The sequence below is a fragment of the Strigops habroptila genome, chromosome 23 (genome assembly GCF_004027225.2).
Source record: "Strigops habroptila isolate Jane chromosome 23, bStrHab1.2.pri, whole genome shotgun sequence".
Taxonomy (NCBI): Eukaryota; Metazoa; Chordata; class Aves; order Psittaciformes; family Psittacidae; genus Strigops; species Strigops habroptila.
In genome coordinates this window covers 554,569-572,259 of record NC_044299.2, presented here as the reverse complement: position 1 = coordinate 572,259, position 17,691 = coordinate 554,569, and the positions used below count along the sequence as shown (strand labels likewise).

Here is a 17,691-nt window from a genome sequence, read left to right as displayed (position 1 = left end):
ATGGAAGCAGAGGAAGAAACAAGAGGCTGTGATTGCTGCTGGGAGCCTCTTGTTATCCCACGGCGGTTTCGTTAGGGAACGGTGGAGCAGCAGCAGGATTCCGAGGGGGGGGGTGTGGGGGAGTGCCGGGATTCCCGGTGGATAACGTCGGGATTCTTGGGGAGCAGCGACGCGATTCCCTCCCCGACGTGTTGGAATGTGGCAGGGCGGGCGCTAGGACCCGGAATAGCGCTGCCCCGTCTCCATGGCAACCGCCGTCCCCTCCTTCCCGCCCCCTCCCTCCGCTCCGGGCGAGAAGCTGCTAGAAGGGAGGTGTGTGCGGGGAGGGGGGGAGCCGGCGCCGCGCATGCGCGGGCGGAGGGGAGGGGGGGCATTTTGCTGCGTCACCAACGCGCGGGGCATTGTGGGAGCGAGGCCGCAGCCCCGAGCCCGCCGCCGCCGCCGCCGCCCCGGAGCCCCGGCACTGCCCCCCCCGCGCCCCGCACGCACCGGAGCCCGCCCGGGACCGCGCCGGAGACATGTGAGCCCTGTGGGGGGGCGGCGGCGGGAGCGGGCCCCGCGGCCGCGGCGAGCGGGCCCCGTGTGGTGACCTTGTGGTGGTGGGGGGGGGGGCGGGCTCCGGTACCGGTGGGGGGGGCTGGTTCTGTGTGTGTGTGCGCGCCCCCTCCCCCCCCCCCGTGTCCGGCCCCCCCGGGGGGGGTGTGCGGATGAATGGGGCGGTTGTGGGGTGGGGATGGGGGTGGTCGCGGTTCAACCGGTTCAACCCCCCCCACACACACACACCGTGAGTCCCGCCGCTTGCACGGTCATACCGAGAAAGGGCCTCCTGGAGACACGTGTGTGCCGAGGGGGAGGCGGGAAGCGCAGCTCTCGGCCTCTCCGGAGCTCCCTCGTTGTGCTGAAAGCGTGTCCCGGCCCCGGCCGTGGGACGTTGTCCGGTAGCGCTGAACGTTGCGGTGGGGATGGAGGGGAACGGGGCAGCGGCGCCTACCGAGGGGCCGGGTCCTGGGGGGGGGGGTTGGTGCTTTGGAGCCCCAAAGGATGGGGCTGCTCCGTCAGGATGGGTGAGGAAGTTGGATGCTCTCGTTTAGCGCCTGTGGAAAGCATCGGTTTGAAGCTCCGGTTGGGTTGTTTGGTGTGAAATGAGAGGGGGGGGTTTAACTGAAAAAGCCCAATTAGAAGCGAAAGCGAAGCTCGGTCTGTAACCCCGGTCTCTTACCTGCTGTCTGGGGGGGGAAATGTCATCCGGCAGCATCCTCAAGCTGTAGGAATGGTCAGGATACATCCCAGGCCATGAACGCAGGATCCTGAGGGGCTGAGCACACACAAGGATGGGTTTGGAAGCATCTTGGATGGCTGAAGGTTGAGCTCTGTGGCTAAGCTGGAGGTGGGTGTCCGCACCGACCCTGGGGCTTCCATCGAGGTCTCATGGGTGAAGCTGGAACGTGGCTCCGGAGCTCCTGGAAGCTGTTCTGCGATCCTGGGATTGTCTGCTCAGTGAGTGACTGGAAGAGGCAGGGAGATGGGAATTGCCACAGGAAGCCCTGGCTGGGCATGGAGCGCTGTGAGCCGTTGTGGTGGCCCCAACATCGGGACATGAAGCTGGTGGAGCGAGGCCAGAGGAGGCCACGAGGATGATCCAGCAGCTCCCGGATGGAGCCAGGTTGGGAACATTGGAGCTGGAGAAGAGAAGCTGCGTGGAGACCTCAGAGCAGCTCCAGGGGCTGAAGGGGCTCCAAGGATGCTGGAGAGGGACCTTCATCAGGGATGGAGCGACAGGACAAGGGGTGATGGGTTCAAACTGAAACAGGGGAAGTTCAGGTTGGAGATAAGGAAGAAGTTCTTCCCTGTGAGGGTGCTGGGACACTGGGATGGGTTGAATGGAGAAGGTTTGGATGCTCCATCCCTGGCAGAGTTCAAGGCCAGGTTGGAGCAACCTGCTCTAGTGTGAGGCATCCCTGCCCATGGCAGGGGGTTGGAACTGGGTGATCTTAAGGTCCCTTCCAACCCATTCCATGGAACGCAGGAGCTGTTCCCGGGGCTGTGTTGCTGCACGGGATGGAGCAGTGTTTCCATGAAGCTCCAGGGAGACCTGAACCCCCTGAGGACGTGGGGATGGTCCCAAGCAAAGCTCTTGGCTTGACGCTGGGATGAGGCTGGTTGAGCGAGGAGGAAGCGTTGGGCTCCTTTTGGAGCATCAGGAAGGAACCAGCAGATGTCCTGGGGGTGCAGGAGCACCTCCTGCAGCACTTGGAGCACTTGAAGGCTCCAGCAGCAGCTTCCCTGGGTGTGGAATCTCCTTGGAATCTCGACGTCTGTCTCATCCCAAAGTTGGGTTTGCAGCTCCAAGTATCCCGTGTTGCTGGTGCTGGATGGCCAGGCCTCACTCAAGGCCAAGGGCAAGTTTTCACCCTCCCAAAGGAAGGATTTGAGATGGGAAAACCCGGATAAAAGGTTGGGAATGGGAATTGTGCTGGAGGAGATTGTTCTCTTGCAGCCCCTTGGATGGGCACGAGGTTCCCTGAGCTCGGTCGGGGTTTGGAGGCGTGAGCGGGTTGTTGGTGCTGCTGCACCCGAGGGGCACAGAAGGTCCTTTCAGCCTCGTCTTTTTCCCCCCTCTGAGACTTCCATTCCCTATTTGAAGAGGAAATTGGTGTCCACGAAGGAATTGGGAGGAAACGTGCTGCCCCTCACGTGGGGCTGCAGCACCTTGTCCTGCAGCGCCGCGCCAAGGGAAGCTGCTGGCTTGGCACCCGCTGGGCAGCACCTTCAGGGTTGCGTTGAGGAACCCCCGGGGGTTTCCCCTCTCCGTCCCTGGCCTCCGAGAGCTGCTTCCTGCACGTCAGCGGGTGCTGCTGGCGCTGGATGAGGCCGTTGTGCTGCACTTCCATCCCGAGCACTGAACCCGTCGCGGATCCCTTGCGTCGAAACCTCTTTGGAAAGCCCGGCACCGGGAGGCGGGAATGCCTCTTGTGCCAGCTTGGAGAGGGATGGCAGCACCCAGCACCCGCTCCTCGGGGCACCCACAGCTGGGTTTGGGCCTCAGCTTCCCCCAGCTGCCCGAAGCACCGCGGTGAGTGACCATTCGGCTCGCTCAGAGCATGGAACATCAGCCCAGCTCAGGAGCCCTGTGCTGCTTGCTGGTTGTTGCTGCTTGTGGTGGTTGGAGCAAGCCAACGGGCACCCAAGAGTGTGAACCAGAGGCTGTGGCAACATCCAGAAGGGGGTTTAGTGGCTCCTCTTTGGGGTTGGACCTCTTTGGGTGACAAAAAGCATCACGGAGCTGCTCCTTTCCCTCGCTTGTAGCAGCTCATCCTAAAGTTTGGCGTCGTTTTGCTTTGCTTTCACATCGATTCGGGTCTCCGCTTCGTCAAGGAGCGTTTTGGGGGGGGGTCACTCCTTGAAGTCATTGTGTGTGTGGGAGCTGAGCTCGTTGTCGCCGTGTCCCCGCAGGCAGCCCGCTTCCGCCAAGTGGTACGACCGCAGAGACTACGTCTTCATCGAGTTCTGCGTGGAGGACAGCAAAGACGTCAATGTAAACTTCGAGAAGTCCAAACTCACCTTCAGGTGCGTGGCTGGGTCCGGGAGCCAGGGGGCCATGGAATCAACCGGGGGGGCAAAGAGCTTTAAGAGCATCAAGCACTGCCAAGGCCTCCCCTGACCCACGGCACTGAGGCCTCGGGCACACGGGGTGTGAGTACTTGTAGGGCCGGTGGCTCCAGCCCTGCCCTGGGCAGCCTGTTCCAATGCCCGAGCACCCTCTGGGGAAGGAATTGTTCCTCAGCTCCATCTAAACCTCCCCTGGGGCAGCTTGAGGCTGGTTCCTCTTGTCCCACCCCTTGGGAGCAGAGACCAGCCCCCTCCTGGCTCCATCCTCCTGTCAGGCAGTTGCAGAGAGCGAGAAGGTCCCCCCTGAGCCTTCTCTTCTCCAGACTAAACCCCCCAGGTCCCTCAGCCGTTCCCCATCACACTTGTGCTCCAGGCCCTGCACCAGCTCCGGGGCCCTTCTCTGGCCCCGCTCCAGCCCCTCAATGTCTCTCTTGGGGTGAGGGGCCCAGAACTGACACAGGATTTGAGGTGCAGCCTCACCAGTGCCCAGCACAGGGGGACAGTCACTGCCCTGGCCCTGCTGCCGCACTGGTGCTGAGCCAGGCCAGGATGCTGGGGGCTTCTTGGCTGCTCCATCAATGCAGGTCCTTTTCCCTGAGCAGCTTCCCCCAGCCCGAAGCATTCCATGGGGCTGTTGTGACCCACCACTAGTGACCCAGATAGTGGGTAGAAGCGCAGGGAGAGACACAACAAGCAGGCTGGGAGCAGGGAGAGGACGTGTTTGTTGATGTGGAGGTGAAGTGTGTCTGTTCTAGGAGCTGGTTTGTACCAACCACATCTTGTTTTCTCTCAACAGTTGTCTTGGAGGAAGCGATAACTTTAAACATTTAAATGAAATCGACCTTTTTAATAATATTGATCCAAATGTAAGTATCCCCCTGACTCCTCCCGGCTTCTTAGTGCTGTGTCCTGGGAGACAGGATGCTGGGGGGCACATTCTGCCTTGAAAGCACCTCTGGATGGTGGTTTTCAGGGCAAAGGAGGAGTTGAAAGCTCAAGATAAGTGATAAAAGCAGCTCTTGGGGATGATGCTAACAGGGATTTTCCTCCCTTTCAGGAATCAAAGCATAAAAGAACAGACAGATCAATCTTGTGTTGTTTACGAAAAGGAGAGTCTGGTCAGGCATGGCCCAGGTTAACGAAAGAGAGGGCAAAGGTGGGTTCAGCTCCTCTTGTCTCCCTGCTTTTGCACGGGAGGCTTCCTATTTGGGTGGTGTTTAAAGGCTGCAGCAGCTCACGGGTCACTTGTGATCAGAGCAGCGCTCCTGCCTGACCTTCCTCCGGGAGCAGCTCGGTACTTGCTTGTCCTGCGCTAACCTCCTTGTGTTGCCGTGCAGCTCAACTGGCTCAGCGTGGACTTCAACAACTGGAAAGACTGGGAAGATGACTCAGATGAAGACATGTCCAATTTCGATCGCTTTTCCGAGGTAGGGGAACATGAATCCCTGGAAGTTTGGGTTTCCTTCCCTGCGGCTCTCTCGAGGAAGAGCCTTCCTCCTCTTCCCAGCGGTCTCTGGTTGCTGAGGGCTTGTGGTGCTTCACCCTCTCTAACGTGGCTTTATCTCTGTGGAGCAGATGATGAACAACATGGGTGGAGATGACGACGTAGACTTGCCAGAAGTAGATGGGGCAGATGATGTAAGTGCTTTGTAGTAAATACACATTGCTCTGTGCTGAGGTCAGGCTCTTCAGTAGCACCAAAGCGTGGCTGGGGCTCACAGGGAAGAGCTTCTGCCTCAGATCCCATCTCCACCCTCTGGCAGCTTAAAGCCATTCCCCTTGGCCTGTCCCTCCATCCCTTGTCCAAAGCCCCTCTCCAGGTTTCCTGGAGCCCCTTTAGGCTCTGGAGCTGCTCTAAGGTGTCCCCTTCAGGAGCCTTCTCCTCTCCAGGCTGCCCCAGCCTGGCTCCAGAGCCCATGGATGTGATGGGTCTGTAGCTCCTCATGGCAGCGAGGCCGAACCGAGCTCATGCTGCAGGAACAGCAGCTCCTTTGCTGGCAGGGGGGTGGTGGTGGAGGGAAAAGCTCCTTCCAGCCCAGTCCTCTCCAGTTAATGTTGTTTCTTCTTCTTCCCAGGACTCACCAGACAGTGATGATGAAAGTAAGTCGTGTCCCAGCGTGATTCCACGTGGCACCACGAGCGTTCCCTCCTGTCGCTCCCTGAACCCTGGCTCTGAGCTAACGCCAGGGCTGGCTGAGGGCTGTAATCCAGTGGAAGCCTTTCCACACCAGCCTGAAATCCCAGTTTGACCTTCCCAGCCAGCGGAGGCTTTGCTTTAAGAGCAGCCCTGCCCATGGAGGCGCCTCCTCGGGTGGTTTCGGTGCCTGCCCATGGCTCTTCCTTGTGAAGAACCAGTCCCAGAGGCCTCCAAATGCCCCAATCCTGGGCTGAGGGGGGGATGAAACAAGGCTTCAAAGCTAACCCAAAGCCACTGATGCTCTTCTCTCTTCTCTTCCCTCTCTAGAAATGCCAGATCTGGAGTAAGGAAAAGTGGCGTCTTCAGGGTTTGCGGAAAGAACTTCATCACAACATTTCATAACCGAGATAAGAATTCCTGAGTTGATAGCCCTAACGGGAGCTCCTGCATCCTTTAACCCATTTTCAGTCCATTTTCAATGGCTTCACTGGTGGTAGGTGTGTACCATGGCACGGGGCGGTCTTAAAGCCACGAGAGGCAATAACTTTATGCATGAACCAGTTTTCCAGACTTCCAAAAGCGACCCACAACCAACCCCCCCCCCAGTTGAGGTGTAGGCCATCGAGACAGACCAGTTGCAATAAAGTTTACAGAGCCTCCTTGCCTCGTAGCAGATGTAATTCCCATGGGAGAACCCCGAGTTGACACCAAGTTGATAGAAATAAGCATTTTCCTTCCCCCCCCCCCCCCCTTTTTTCTCCCCCTTTTTCCCCAGTCCCTGTGGCCTGAAATGGGATGTTTGGACCGGGAACAAGAACTGGGGCTGTTGGCTCATGGTGTTGGGGCCCTTCCACTAAACTTTGTATTGAAAAGGCAGCACCAGTTCTCCTCCCGGGGGGGGGCGGTGTCGTTCCATCCCGGGTCACCGTGTACCGGAGGCCGGAGCCTGGCCCCTGGTACCGTTTGGCTCTAAAGCTTTACACCCTCCTCCTCCTCCTGCTCCTCTCCTCCGGGGCGATGCCTGTACATTGTTGCTTGTTGAGCTGTTCCTTTAGACCAAATCCTATTTGCACTGTGGGTGTGGAAGCGAGAACGGGGGGAGGCACCGGGAGCACCGGGCACCCCCCCACGCCCGCCCCTTCCCCGCCGCCCCCCCCGGGGCACCTCCCAACCGGGCTGAAAAACCTCAATTTGTGTTCCGAGCAGCTGGGATTTTTTTAATGTCTGCATTCTTTCTAATAAACTGTTGAAGACTCCCGGGCCTCGCCTCCTGCTGCGCCCGCTCTGCACCGGCGGCTACCGGGGGTACCGGGGGAGGCGGGGCTGGCGGCTGCATTGGCCGCAATGGAAGGGCGGGAGGGGGGAGATGGGCCGGGGGGAACGGCGGCTGCATTGGCCGCAATGGGCCGGGGGGGGGGGGGACGGGGGGGACGGAACCGGCGCCGGTGCCGGTGCCGCGGTCACCGCGCCCGGACCAAGGACAACCGCGGACACGTGCGCGGCCGCTTCCGCCGCGCTCCGCCTGGCCCCGCCCCTTCCCGCTACACTCACCCTATCACCTCACAGCTCTCCTTGACGGATAGAAGCGCTGCCCAATGGCGTCGCTGCGAGCCAGCGAGCGCCGAGGCAAGCGTTGCCAATAGGAAAGCGAGGACGCGCAGCGCGGTACCCAATGGGGTCCGCGACGTGGAGCCGCCGTCCCGCCCCCCGAGGGCCGTGCAGGGGCGGGCGGGGCGCGGCGCTCAGTCGGCGGCGCCATGTTGGGGCTGGCGGGTCGGGGCTCGGTGGCGGCCGCCGCCGCCGTTCGGCCGCTGCTGCGCCGCGGGGCCGGGCCCGGCCGCGACCTCCTCCCGCTGCTGCTGAGCCGCGGGGCCGCGCCCGCCGCCGCCGCCGAGCCGCGTGAGTGCGGGGCGGCGCCCGCGGGGTCACCTTGGGGCCTACGCGGGTGAGGGGCCGGGGCCGAACGGGACGTGGAGGCGCGGCGGGGATGCACCGGGGGGGGGCACCGATTGCACCGTGGCGGGTTCAGGTGCACCGGGGCGGGCCTCGATTGCACCGGGGGGGGGGGGGCGCGGGGTACCGGGGGGGGTCACGGGGGTCTCCGGTGGTGCCGCAGCCCCATAGGGGCGGCCGGAGCTGCCGTTCCCCGCCCGACCTTGACTCGTCCCTTTTGTCTTCCCCCGCTCCAGGCCGGGACTATGCGGCCCCCGCAGCCCCCGCGGCCAAGGCCGGCTCCAGCACCGGCCGCATCGTGGCCGTGATCGGGGCCGTGGTGGACGTGCAGTTCGACGAGGGGCTGCCCCCCATCTTGAACGCCCTTGAGGTGCAGGGCAGGGAGACGCGGCTGGTGCTGGAGGTGGCTCAGCACCTCGGTGAGTATCCGCAGTGGCGCTCCCGCTCCTCCCATGACGATGCGTTTCCATTGATTTTCCGTCCTGGAGCCGCGGATTTCAACCTGAAGGGGAGGGAAATGGCTTCGGGACCACGTTTTCCTTTGGGATATTGTGTTCCGGGGGCCGGGGAAGGCGCCAGCAGCTCCTCAGGGTCAGCCCGAGGGCGCTGCCGCGACGCTGCCCTTGGCCGTTGGCAGGGGAGAACACGGTGCGCACCATCGCCATGGACGGCACCGAGGGGCTGGTGAGGGGCCAGAAGGTTCTGGACTCCGGAGCTCCCATCCGCATCCCCGTCGGCCCCGAGACCTTGGGCAGGATCATGAATGTCATCGGGGAACCCATCGATGAGAGGGGCCCCATCACAACCAAACAGTGAGCGAGGGTTGGGTTTGGCTCTGGGCGCGCTTGTGCCACGTCCCGGCCCCGTGAGCAGGATCCGCGCTCGCGCCGGGTCCCGGTTTGAGCCCCTCAGCCCCGTTCCTCCCTTCAGGTTTGCTGCTATTCACGCCGAAGCCCCCGAGTTCGTGGAGATGAGCGTGGAACAGGAGATCCTGGTGACAGGGATCAAGGTGGTGGATCTGCTGGCACCCTATGCCAAGGGTGGCAAGATCGGTGCGTGGTCCCTGGGGGCGTCGGGGGGGGGGGACCAGGAGTTTCCTTCACTGATGAGGAACCGTTTGACTTTCGTTCTTCTGAGCTGGCTGAAGCCACGTGTATTGCTCTGAGGAGGAAAAGGGGCGCAGGGAGATGGGGGGAGCAGCCGGATGGGCCCGGGATTGAGCCGGGATTCCCTGTTGCCAGGTTTGTTCGGAGGTGCCGGCGTGGGCAAAACGGTGCTGATCATGGAGCTCATCAACAACGTGGCCAAAGCCCACGGTGGCTACTCGGTGTTCGCCGGCGTCGGGGAGAGGACCCGCGAGGGCAACGACTTGTACCACGAGATGATCGAGTCCGGGGTCATCAACCTCAAAGATGCCACCTCCAAGGTGTGTTTTGGGGGTCTCCTGACGGGGGGGGGATCCACAGGGGACCGGTAGGACCGTGCCCACCCGGTGTCCTCGCCCGCAGGTCGCTCTGGTCTATGGGCAGATGAACGAGCCCCCCGGTGCCCGCGCCAGGGTGGCCCTGACCGGGCTGACGGTGGCCGAGTACTTCAGGGACCAGGAGGGTCAGGACGTGCTGCTCTTCATCGACAACATCTTCCGCTTCACCCAGGCTGGCTCCGAGGTGGGTGCTCAGCACCAGGCGCTGTGTGTGTGTGACCCCCCCATCCCCTCCATCCACTAGTGCAGCCTCACGGGCTCTGTGTGTGCCCCCCCCTCAAGGTGTCAGCTCTGCTGGGGAGGATCCCCTCTGCCGTGGGCTACCAGCCCACCCTGGCCACCGACATGGGCACCATGCAGGAGCGGATCACCACCACGCGCAAGGGCTCCATCACCTCGGTGCAGGTGAGGCCACAACCACGGTGCACCCCAGGGGTGCTGTTCCCAGTGTACCCCCTGTCCCCATGTCCCCTCTTGTCCCCAATGTCCCCTCCCGTCCTCAGGCCATCTACGTGCCGGCCGATGACTTGACCGACCCTGCCCCTGCCACCACCTTTGCCCACTTGGACGCCACGACGGTGCTGTCCCGCGCCATCGCCGAGCTGGGCATCTACCCCGCCGTGGACCCCTTGGATTCTACCTCCCGCATCATGGACCCCAACATCGTGGGGCCCGAGCACTACGACGTGGCTCGAGGGGTGCAGAAGATCCTGCAGGTGAGGGATCCAGGGCTGCCCCCCGTAGGAAGCTAGGGGGGTGCACGTGGAGCCGCTCACCCTCGCCCCCCCCCGCTTTCCCCCCCCTTTTCTGCTCTTTGCAGGACTATAAGTCCCTGCAGGACATCATCGCCATCCTGGGCATGGACGAGCTCTCCGAGGAGGACAAGCTGACGGTGGCGCGGGCCCGCAAGATCCAGCGCTTCTTATCCCAACCCTTCCAAGTGGCCGAGGTCTTCACCGGCCACATGGGCAAACTCGTGCCGCTGCAGGAGACCATCAAGGGCTTCAAGCAGATCCTGGCAGGTACAGTGAGAGCCGGGATGCAGGAGGAGGGGGGACACACACACACACATCGGGGGTCCCCCCCCTGCCTTTCTCCTTCTGACACCCCATCTCCCCGCAGGTGAATACGACCATCTCCCAGAACAAGCCTTCTACATGGTGGGGCCCATCGAGGAGGCAGTGGCCAAGGCAGAGAAGTTGGCTGAAGAACATGCTTGAACGCGGCCCCCCCCACACCAGAGAACCCCCCCCGGACCCCCCCCATCCCAGGCCCTCACCCCCCAATATTTAATGTTTCCAATAAAACATCAGTTGAAAACACCCCCGGGGGCCTCGTGTGAGCTATGGGGGGGGGGGGGCACTGGGCTCAAATAGGGGGGGCCCAGGAGATGGGGGTCACACAAACGCACCCCCAGCCCGGTTATGGAGGGAGGGGGGCACCGGTCCCGGTGTACATCCTCATGTGCCCCCCCCTTTGGGCTCCACCATTTTGCAGCACAAAGCCCTATGGCCACAAATGCTCCATCCTGGGGGGGGGGCCGCGGCACCGGGGACACCCCCCACCGGGGTGGGGGTCTCATGGACGGGTTCCCAATGGGGGGGTCCGCACAAGCGCTGCACCCCCGGGTTAAGGAAGGGAGAGGGGGGGACACACACACACACAGACACACACGGGACACCCCGAACCCAAACGGGGCCGCGGTCCCTTTAAATGGCGGCGCGTCCCCGCGGCGGAGGGGGCGGTGGCGGCCGCTGACATCACGCGGGGCCGGGAGCACCTGCGCGACACCGGGACCGGCACCGGGAGCGCGCCGGGCGGGCGGCGGGGCTGCCCCCCCCAACACACAGGTACGTACCGGGGCTGCCCCCCCCCCCCGCCATAGGTCGCACTGGGGCTTGCCCCCCCCCTCCATAGGTCCGTACCGGGGCTGCCCCCCCCCAACACCCCATAGGTACGTACCGGGGCTGCCCCCCCCCCCCCTCCATAGGTCGCACTGGGGCTGCCCCCCCCCGCACCCCATAGATCCGCACCGGGGCTGCCCCCCCTCATAGGTTCGTATCATGCGGGACGGGACGTGGAGCCCCCCCCCCGCACCGGGCTGCACCGGGACCCCGGGCTCGGTGAAGGGACTCAGCACCACCGGACACACACCGCCCCCCCCCCCCCCCCGCCGCGCACCGGGCCGGGATATCCCCATATCCCCCCCCCATTCCCTTTGGGACCGCACTGGGACACCCCCCCACCACCACCACACGGTACCGAGGCCACCCCCGGCGCTGCGCAGCGCGTGACGTCACCGGGGATCCCGGGGGTCGGGCTGGGTTGGGGGGGGGGGGGAATTCCCCCCGCTTTGACCCCACCGGGGGGCGGGGATCTCCCCCCCCACACACATCCCACGTGGGCGCTCGGCTCCGCCTCCCCCCCCCCCTCATCCCCCCCCCCCCCCCCCCTCCCTCTCCGGTGACGCGCGCGCCGCTCCCGGTGACGCGATCGCGGCGGCGGTGACGTGCGCGGGGGGGGGGGGCGGAGCTGGGACCGCCGCTTCCTGCCCTGCGCCGCCGCCGCCGCCGCCCGGGCCCGGCCCGGTCCGTGCGGAGGGACCGCGCCATGAGGAGCCGCGTCCCGCCCCGCGCCGCCTGAGCCGGGCCCGGGGCGCCGCCGGCAGGTGCGGGCGGGGGGGGGGGGGGCACGGACACGGTAACGGTACCGGTAACGCTCCGCCGCGGCTGTTAACGGCGGCGCTGGGGGGGAAAGGGGGGGGTGGTTGCGGCCCCTCGCGGGGGGGCTGCGGGGAGACAGTGACCCCCTCCGGTGACCGGTAAGACACCCCCGTGTCGTGTCGTCCCCCTCCGTTACCGGCACTCGGTGACCCCCCCCCCCGCTCCCCATCCCGCACGGAAAGGGAGTCCCCGTGTGTGTGTGTGTGTGTGTGTCCCACCCGTTTGCCCCCCCGCCCCGTCCGGTTCCGCCTCCCGGGAAGGCGGGGGGGGACGCTCCTCCATCCCAACGGGGCCCGGTTGAAGGGGGGTGTCATTGCATGGGGACAGGGGGGTCCCCGCTGTGGGCGGAGGGGGGGTTCCCGGTGCCGTGTCCGTGTCCGTCCCCCACACCCCCCCCCTGCAGGAAGCGGCCGGGAAATGGCCGGTTCTTGCCGCCGGTTGTTGCGTCTCCTTGTGTTTGGAACGTCCTTTTTAACCGGGTCGTGTCTCGCTCCCGGTGTCGCCGGCTCCGAGTTATGGCACCGGATCTATGGCACCGGGTACGCGGTGCTGCCACGTCGGCTCTACCGGGGTCTGTGGGGACCCGTTGCCACCGGGACCCTGCTCCGTGTCCTGGCTCCGGTTACTCACCGTGGCCCAGTTTGCGGCTCCGCTCCCGGTCACGTGCCGCTGCCGGCGGGGGGGAGCACCGGGCCCCGCACCGGTGACACCGGCTCCCACCATCCCGGCTCTCCCATCCCCTTCACCGCGGGCCTGTGTCCATCGCATCCCATCCCATCCCGCCACCTGCATCCAGCGCATCCCTTTGCCGCCTGCTCTGACCTCCAGCACCGGCATCCCGGTGCCAGGCCGCGGCTGCGGGGCCATCCCGGGACGTGCGGCAGCGCCGTCACCGCCCATACGGGTTCCTCCGGCGCGTGAATCACCGGTGGCCGCGGCCGGGGGCCTCCGGCGGGTCAGGGCGTGATGAAATCCCCGCCAGGGTTTCGACATGGGCTGAGCCGCGGCAGCATCCGGAGCCGACGGTGGGATCGGGGCGATACCGGCTCCGCTGGCTCCGTGGGGTTGATGCTGCTCCACCAGCCCCATGGCACCCCCTTGGGGGGGGGGGCGCAGGCGGGTGCCATCGCCGTGGTTCTGTGCTTTGGGGGCAGCAAAGCTGCTCCCCCCTGGTGAAGGTCACTGTCGGCTCCGGCTCCAGACATGACGTGAGGATCCTGCTGCGGGCGCTGCCGCAGTGGTGACAGCCCTGGAGGTGTCCAAGGGGGGGGGGTGCAGAGCTTGGGTCTTTGCTATGGGGGTCCCTTCCATTGGGGGGGCACCGGCTCTTCTCAACGCTGCTGTCCTTGGCCACGTTCCCCTTGAGCTCCAGGCATGGAGCTCCCCCTGCTCCATCCCCATCAGCGCTTGACCCTGGTGCCTCTTGTCCCCTCCGCAGATATGGAAGCAAACAACCATTTCACCTTCACCTCCGCACCCGCTGCCTCAGGACCGAAACCCGCCTCTGCCTCAGGGGACAGCCCCTTCGCCCCCAGCTCCGCGCTCGGCTTCTCCCCGCAAGGGAAAAGTAAGTGTCCCCATAGGGGCCGTTGTGTCCCTATAGGGGCCGTTGGCCTAGAAAAGCCACCGCGCCGGGATGGATGGAACCGGGTGGATTTGCCCCGTCAGCTGATGCCAAGCACCCGGTTAATCCCCGGCATCCGGAGCCGGTTCCACCGGGCACGGAGCCCTCGGTGCAGGCAGCAGGAATGGCGGGGGGGGGGTTGAGAAACAGCCCCTTGACCCTCGTCTCTTTGTCTCCCTCGTAGGTCTGAACGGGGGCATGAATGTCAATGGCTTCTCTACTGTATCTCACCCCAGTACTTCAGGGACCTTGGCCCCCAGCTCGCCACCCGCGGGCACACAGCCCCTCCGCTCCTATGACTGCCTATGGGACTACGCTCCGTACCCCGGCACCGGCGGCCTCAAGGATGGCCGCGCCGCCACCCCGCCGCTGTTCCCGCTCAACGGCACCGAGCCCCGGTCCCCGGGACACGGCACCAACCTCCGCGCGCCCGCGCAGGAGCTGTGGGGCAACGGCACCGCCGGCCCCATGGGGCTCAACTTCGACTCGCAGGAGCTCTATGACTCCTTCCACGAGCAGAGCTTCGAGCTGATGCAGAACGGGCCGCCGGGTTTCTATGGGGCTGCTCAGCCCTTCTCGCTGCCGCCGGAGGAGCCGGGTACCGGTGATGGAGGCACCGACGCCGCAGCCAAAGAGATCCCGGCTGCTCTAACGGAGAACGGCGGCGGGCTGGTGGGCAGCATGGAGCTGGAGGAGGCGCAGCCGGGTAGGTCCCGGTGCTGCGGCACCATGGCCATGGGCGCTGGGACGGCACCGTTGGCTCTATCCCCATCCTGCTGCTATAGGGGGTGCGTTGGGTCCGTTGTTCCCTTTAGACCTGAAGATGTGCAGCTACAACGGGGCTGCCCCCGGCGCGGGGGGGCCGGGGCTGGGGGACGCGTCGCCCATCGCCCCCCGGCTGGAGGATGCTCATATCCTCAGCGAGGACCCTCTGGAGCCCTTTGGGTCGCTGGGCACAGGTAGGGAAGGGGCAGAGGAAGGGGGTGCGGGGCTGTGGCGATGGGGACGGTGATGGAGCAGCTCGGGGCGGGCAGGGGCGGGCCCGCGCCGGCCTCCTCCGCGCTCCCTGCTGCTCTTCCCGTCCTTCCCGTCCCTTCCCAGCCGTGACGAGGCGGTTGCTCAGCGCTCAACTTCCGCGCTGCTGCTCCACATCCACCTCGGCCATTTTGGGCTCCGCTTCCCAGCGGCGGAGGCGTGGCCGGGGGTTCCCAAACCCTTTAACCCCTCTTGTGCCGGTGCCTATTCATCCTTTGGGGGGGGGGGGGGGGGTGTCGGGGGGGGAGATGTGGGTCTGTGCCCCCCCCGCTCCATCAGCCCCACTCCGGCCGCTTCCCCCCTCTCCCAGATCCCGGTGCCGGGGATCTCTACGCTATGGACGACTCGCAGCTCGTGAGCGACAAGTCCCCCCTTGGGGACCCCCCCGACCTGCACGATGGCCCCTTCAGCCTCCTGCCCCCCCCGCTGCTCACCGGGCCCGGCTCGCCCGCACTGCACGGTACGTGCCCCACACCGGGGCTATGGGGAGCCCGTGATGGATGCGCCAGTGCAGGCACCGGGAGCCCAGGAGGGATGCCAGGGGGTCCAAGCCCCCCCATTGCAGGGGGGGTGTTACCTGTGCCCTGGGGCAGAGCAGGCAGTGACATCCCTGACCTTGGCCCCATAGACAGCAGCGTGGAGCTGAACAGCAGCAGCCACGCGGGGCTGGAGGAGTCGGGGTCCCTGGAGCTGGACCCCGCGATGGAGACCCCGGAGTCGCCGGCCCCATCCGAGGAGGAGGAGGAAGAGGAGGAGGAGGAGGAGGAAGAAGCTGCCGACAGCAGCCCGGAGGCTCCATCCGCACCGGGCGCCGCGGTGCTGAGCTCCTCAGCATCAGGTAGGTCCAGACCCACCTTAAGCCCCCACATGAGCCCCCCACAACCAGCACCCTTGAGCCCAGCACCCATCCCGTGTCCCGCAGGTGATGTCCCGCGCCGGCGCATCGCCACGCAGGAGGAGGTGCGCTTCCCCCTGCAGCACGGGTACGTGGCACCCCTCCGTGTGTCCCCCCCATACCCTGCCCCACGGCTGCCCCATAGCACCGGGCTGAAGCTCCCTGTGCCCAGGTGGAGGCGCGAGGTGCGGATCAAGAAGGGGAACCACCGGTGGCAGGGAGAGACGTGGTACTATGGGCCGTGTGGGAAGAGGATGAAGCAGTTCCCGGAGGTGATCAAGGTACGGGGACAACACAGAGCCCCCAACCGCTGAGCCCCCTTCACTGCCTTCACCTTCCTCTTCCTCTTCCCTAGTACCTAAGCAGGAACGTGGTGCAGGACGTGCGGCGCGAGCACTTCAGCTTCAGCCCTCGCATGCCGGTGGGAGACTTCTACGAGGAGCGGGACACGCCGGAGGTGGGTCTGGGGGCTCTCCCCCCATGTCCGTGTGTGTGTCCCCCCCCGCCATGGACGCTGCAGAGGGGTGACCCCGTGTCGTGGCGCAGGGTGTGCAGTGGGTGAAGCTGAGCCCCGAGGAGATCCCCTCCCGCATCCAGGCCATCACGGGCAAGCGCGGCCGGCCCCGCAACGCCGAGAAGACCAAGGCCAAGGAGGCGCCGGCGGCCAAACGCGGCCGGGGCCGGCCCCCCAAGGCCAAGATGGTGGATTTGCTGAGCAAGACGGATGCGAGGCTGCTCAAGAGGCTGGAGGCACAAGGTACGGCCCTATGGGGCAGCACTGGGGGTGCCGGTGGGACCCCGGCCACGGCTCCATGGACTCCATCCCTTTTTGCTCTCATAGAGGTGCTGAGCGATGAAGACAAGCTGAAAATGAGCAAGATCAAGAAGAAAATGAGGAGGAAGGTGTGAGCGGATGCACGGGGCTTGGAGGGGAGGGTCTGGGGGACCCGTTGGGTGCTTGAGCTTGGGTTTGGTCCCTTCCAGGCTAAGAACAAGCAGAAGCAAGAAGCCAAAGCGCCCAGAGCGAAGGAGGCCAAGAAGAAGTGCAAGGTGAGTCCGTGGGTACGAGGGGGGAAGGAAGAGGGGAGGTGATGGAGCTGCTCCCCTCGCGCATCCCACCGCTCCTTAGGCCAAGGAGAAGAAGGGCAAAGCGGAGAAGGGCAAAGAGAAAGCCCGTCCCAAGGAGAAGAAGGGGAAGGGGGCTCGGAAGGCGGACAAGGGGCTGGCGGCGCAGCGGCGGCTGGAGGAGCGGCAGCGCCAGCAGCTCATCCTGGAGGAGATGAAGAAGCCGACGGAGGACATGTGCCTCGGGGACCACCAGGTAGGTTGTGGGGGCACGGAGCGGGGCACCGGTGGCGCCGTAGCCTCGTCCTGGTGCCTCTGACCGTCGCCGTGCCCGTGCCCTGCAGCCGCTGCCGGCGCTGTCGCGCATCCCGGGGCTGGTGCTGCCGGGCGCAGCCTTCTCGCAGTGCCTGGCGGTGGTGGAGTTCCTGCAGAGCTACGGGCGGGTGCTGGGCCTGGAGCCGGGCAGGGACGTGCCGAGCCTGAGCGCGCTGCAGGACGGGCTCCTGGGGCTGGGCGACAGCGCGGGACGGCTGCAGGACCTGCTGGTGCGGCTGCTGCGTGCCGCGCTCGGAGACCCCGGCATGCCGCCCTACTGCCAGGTGAGGGGAGCCATGATCCCCTGCCCCATCCCATCCCATCCCATCCCTGCCCCATCCCTGCCCCATCCCATCCCATCCCATCCCTGCCCTGACCCCGGCATGCCGCCCTACTGCCAGGTGAGGGGAGCCATGATCCCCTGCCCCATCCCATCCCATCCCATCCCATCCCTGCCCCATCCCATCCCATCCCTGCCCCATCCCGTCCCATCCCTGCCCCGACCCCGGCATGCCGCCCTACTGCCAGGTGAGGCGAGCCATGATCCCCATCCCTATCCCATCCCCATTCCTGCCCTCATCCCTGCCCTCATCCCTGCCCTCATCCCTGCCCCATCCCTGCCCCATCCCATCCCTGCCCCATCCCATCCCTGCCCCATCCCTGCCTCATCCCTGCCCCATCCCATCCCTGCCCCGACCCCGGCATGCCGCCCTACTGCCAGGTGAGGCGAGCCATGATCCCCATCCCTATCCCATCCCCATCCCTGCCCCATCCCTGCCCCGACCGCGGCATGCCGCTCTACTGCCAGGGGTGGGGAGTCATCACGCCCATCCCATCCCTGCCCAATCCCAA

General features: G+C 65.3%; 3 protein-coding genes and 1 non-coding gene across 4 annotated transcripts in view; all 4 read left to right on the top strand.

The window, feature by feature from the left end:
• The first annotated feature begins 314 nt into the window (after positions 1-314).
• PTGES3 (prostaglandin E synthase 3) lies at positions 315-7,006 on the top strand. Its single transcript, XM_030510546.1, has 8 exons — positions 315-520; positions 3,454-3,567; positions 4,406-4,475; positions 4,667-4,765; positions 4,947-5,036; positions 5,185-5,247; positions 5,685-5,709; positions 6,074-7,006. Coding segments are annotated over exons 1-8 (483 nt in total). The 5' UTR covers positions 315-518; the 3' UTR covers positions 6,094-7,006.
• Positions 7,007-7,423: 417 nt separating this feature from the next.
• On the top strand, positions 7,424-10,506 carry ATP5F1B (ATP synthase F1 subunit beta). Its single transcript, XM_030510531.1, has 10 exons — positions 7,424-7,645; positions 7,936-8,118; positions 8,337-8,511; positions 8,630-8,751; positions 8,941-9,125; positions 9,208-9,366; positions 9,465-9,587; positions 9,686-9,898; positions 10,003-10,204; positions 10,305-10,506. The coding sequence occupies exons 1-10, from the start codon at positions 7,504-7,506 to the stop codon at positions 10,400-10,402; spliced, it is 1,602 nt and encodes a 533-aa protein (XP_030366391.1). The 5' UTR covers positions 7,424-7,503; the 3' UTR covers positions 10,403-10,506.
• LOC115618810 lies at positions 8,796-8,869 on the top strand. The gene has a single exon (XR_003994855.1). It is a non-coding gene; the product is annotated as a small nucleolar RNA SNORD59 (small nucleolar RNA).
• Positions 10,507-12,303: 1,797 nt separating the features above from the next.
• The window catches only part of BAZ2A (bromodomain adjacent to zinc finger domain 2A), a 16,609-nt gene continuing 11,221 nt past the window's right edge, over positions 12,304-17,691 (top strand). Inside the window, exons 1-14 of the mRNA XM_030510300.1 lie at positions 12,304-12,444; positions 13,344-13,472; positions 13,714-14,235; positions 14,345-14,488; positions 14,875-15,024; positions 15,193-15,402; positions 15,487-15,547; positions 15,632-15,740; positions 15,815-15,916; positions 16,006-16,216; positions 16,301-16,362; positions 16,444-16,509; positions 16,589-16,780; positions 16,869-17,123. Of these exons, the coding sequence (XP_030366160.1) occupies positions 12,435-12,444; positions 13,344-13,472; positions 13,714-14,235; positions 14,345-14,488; positions 14,875-15,024; positions 15,193-15,402; positions 15,487-15,547; positions 15,632-15,740; positions 15,815-15,916; positions 16,006-16,216; positions 16,301-16,362; positions 16,444-16,509; positions 16,589-16,780; positions 16,869-17,123 (2,223 nt within the window). The 5' untranslated portion in view covers positions 12,304-12,434. The remainder of the gene's footprint in view (positions 12,445-13,343; positions 13,473-13,713; positions 14,236-14,344; positions 14,489-14,874; positions 15,025-15,192; positions 15,403-15,486; positions 15,548-15,631; positions 15,741-15,814; positions 15,917-16,005; positions 16,217-16,300; positions 16,363-16,443; positions 16,510-16,588; positions 16,781-16,868; positions 17,124-17,691) is intronic.

What these genes read in the sequence shown, in the direction of transcription:
- PTGES3 (XM_030510546.1), top strand. An exon ending in ATTTCGATCGCTTTTCCGAG is followed by an intron (nt 5,037 to 5,184) that starts GTAGGGGAACAT and finishes TCTGTGGAGCAG; the next exon opens with ATGATGAACAACATGGGTGG. An exon ending in ACCAGACAGTGATGATGAAA is followed by an intron (nt 5,710 to 6,073) that starts GTAAGTCGTGTC and finishes TTCCCTCTCTAG; the next exon opens with AAATGCCAGATCTGGAGTAA.
- ATP5F1B (XM_030510531.1), top strand. Translation starts at nt 7,504, where the DNA reads ATGTTGGGGCTGGCGGGTCGGGGCTCGGTGGCGGCCGCCGCCGCCGTT. An exon ending in TCACCCAGGCTGGCTCCGAG is followed by an intron (nt 9,367 to 9,464) that starts GTGGGTGCTCAG and finishes CCCCCCCTCAAG; the next exon opens with GTGTCAGCTCTGCTGGGGAG. An exon ending in GCTCCATCACCTCGGTGCAG is followed by an intron (nt 9,588 to 9,685) that starts GTGAGGCCACAA and finishes TCCCGTCCTCAG; the next exon opens with GCCATCTACGTGCCGGCCGA.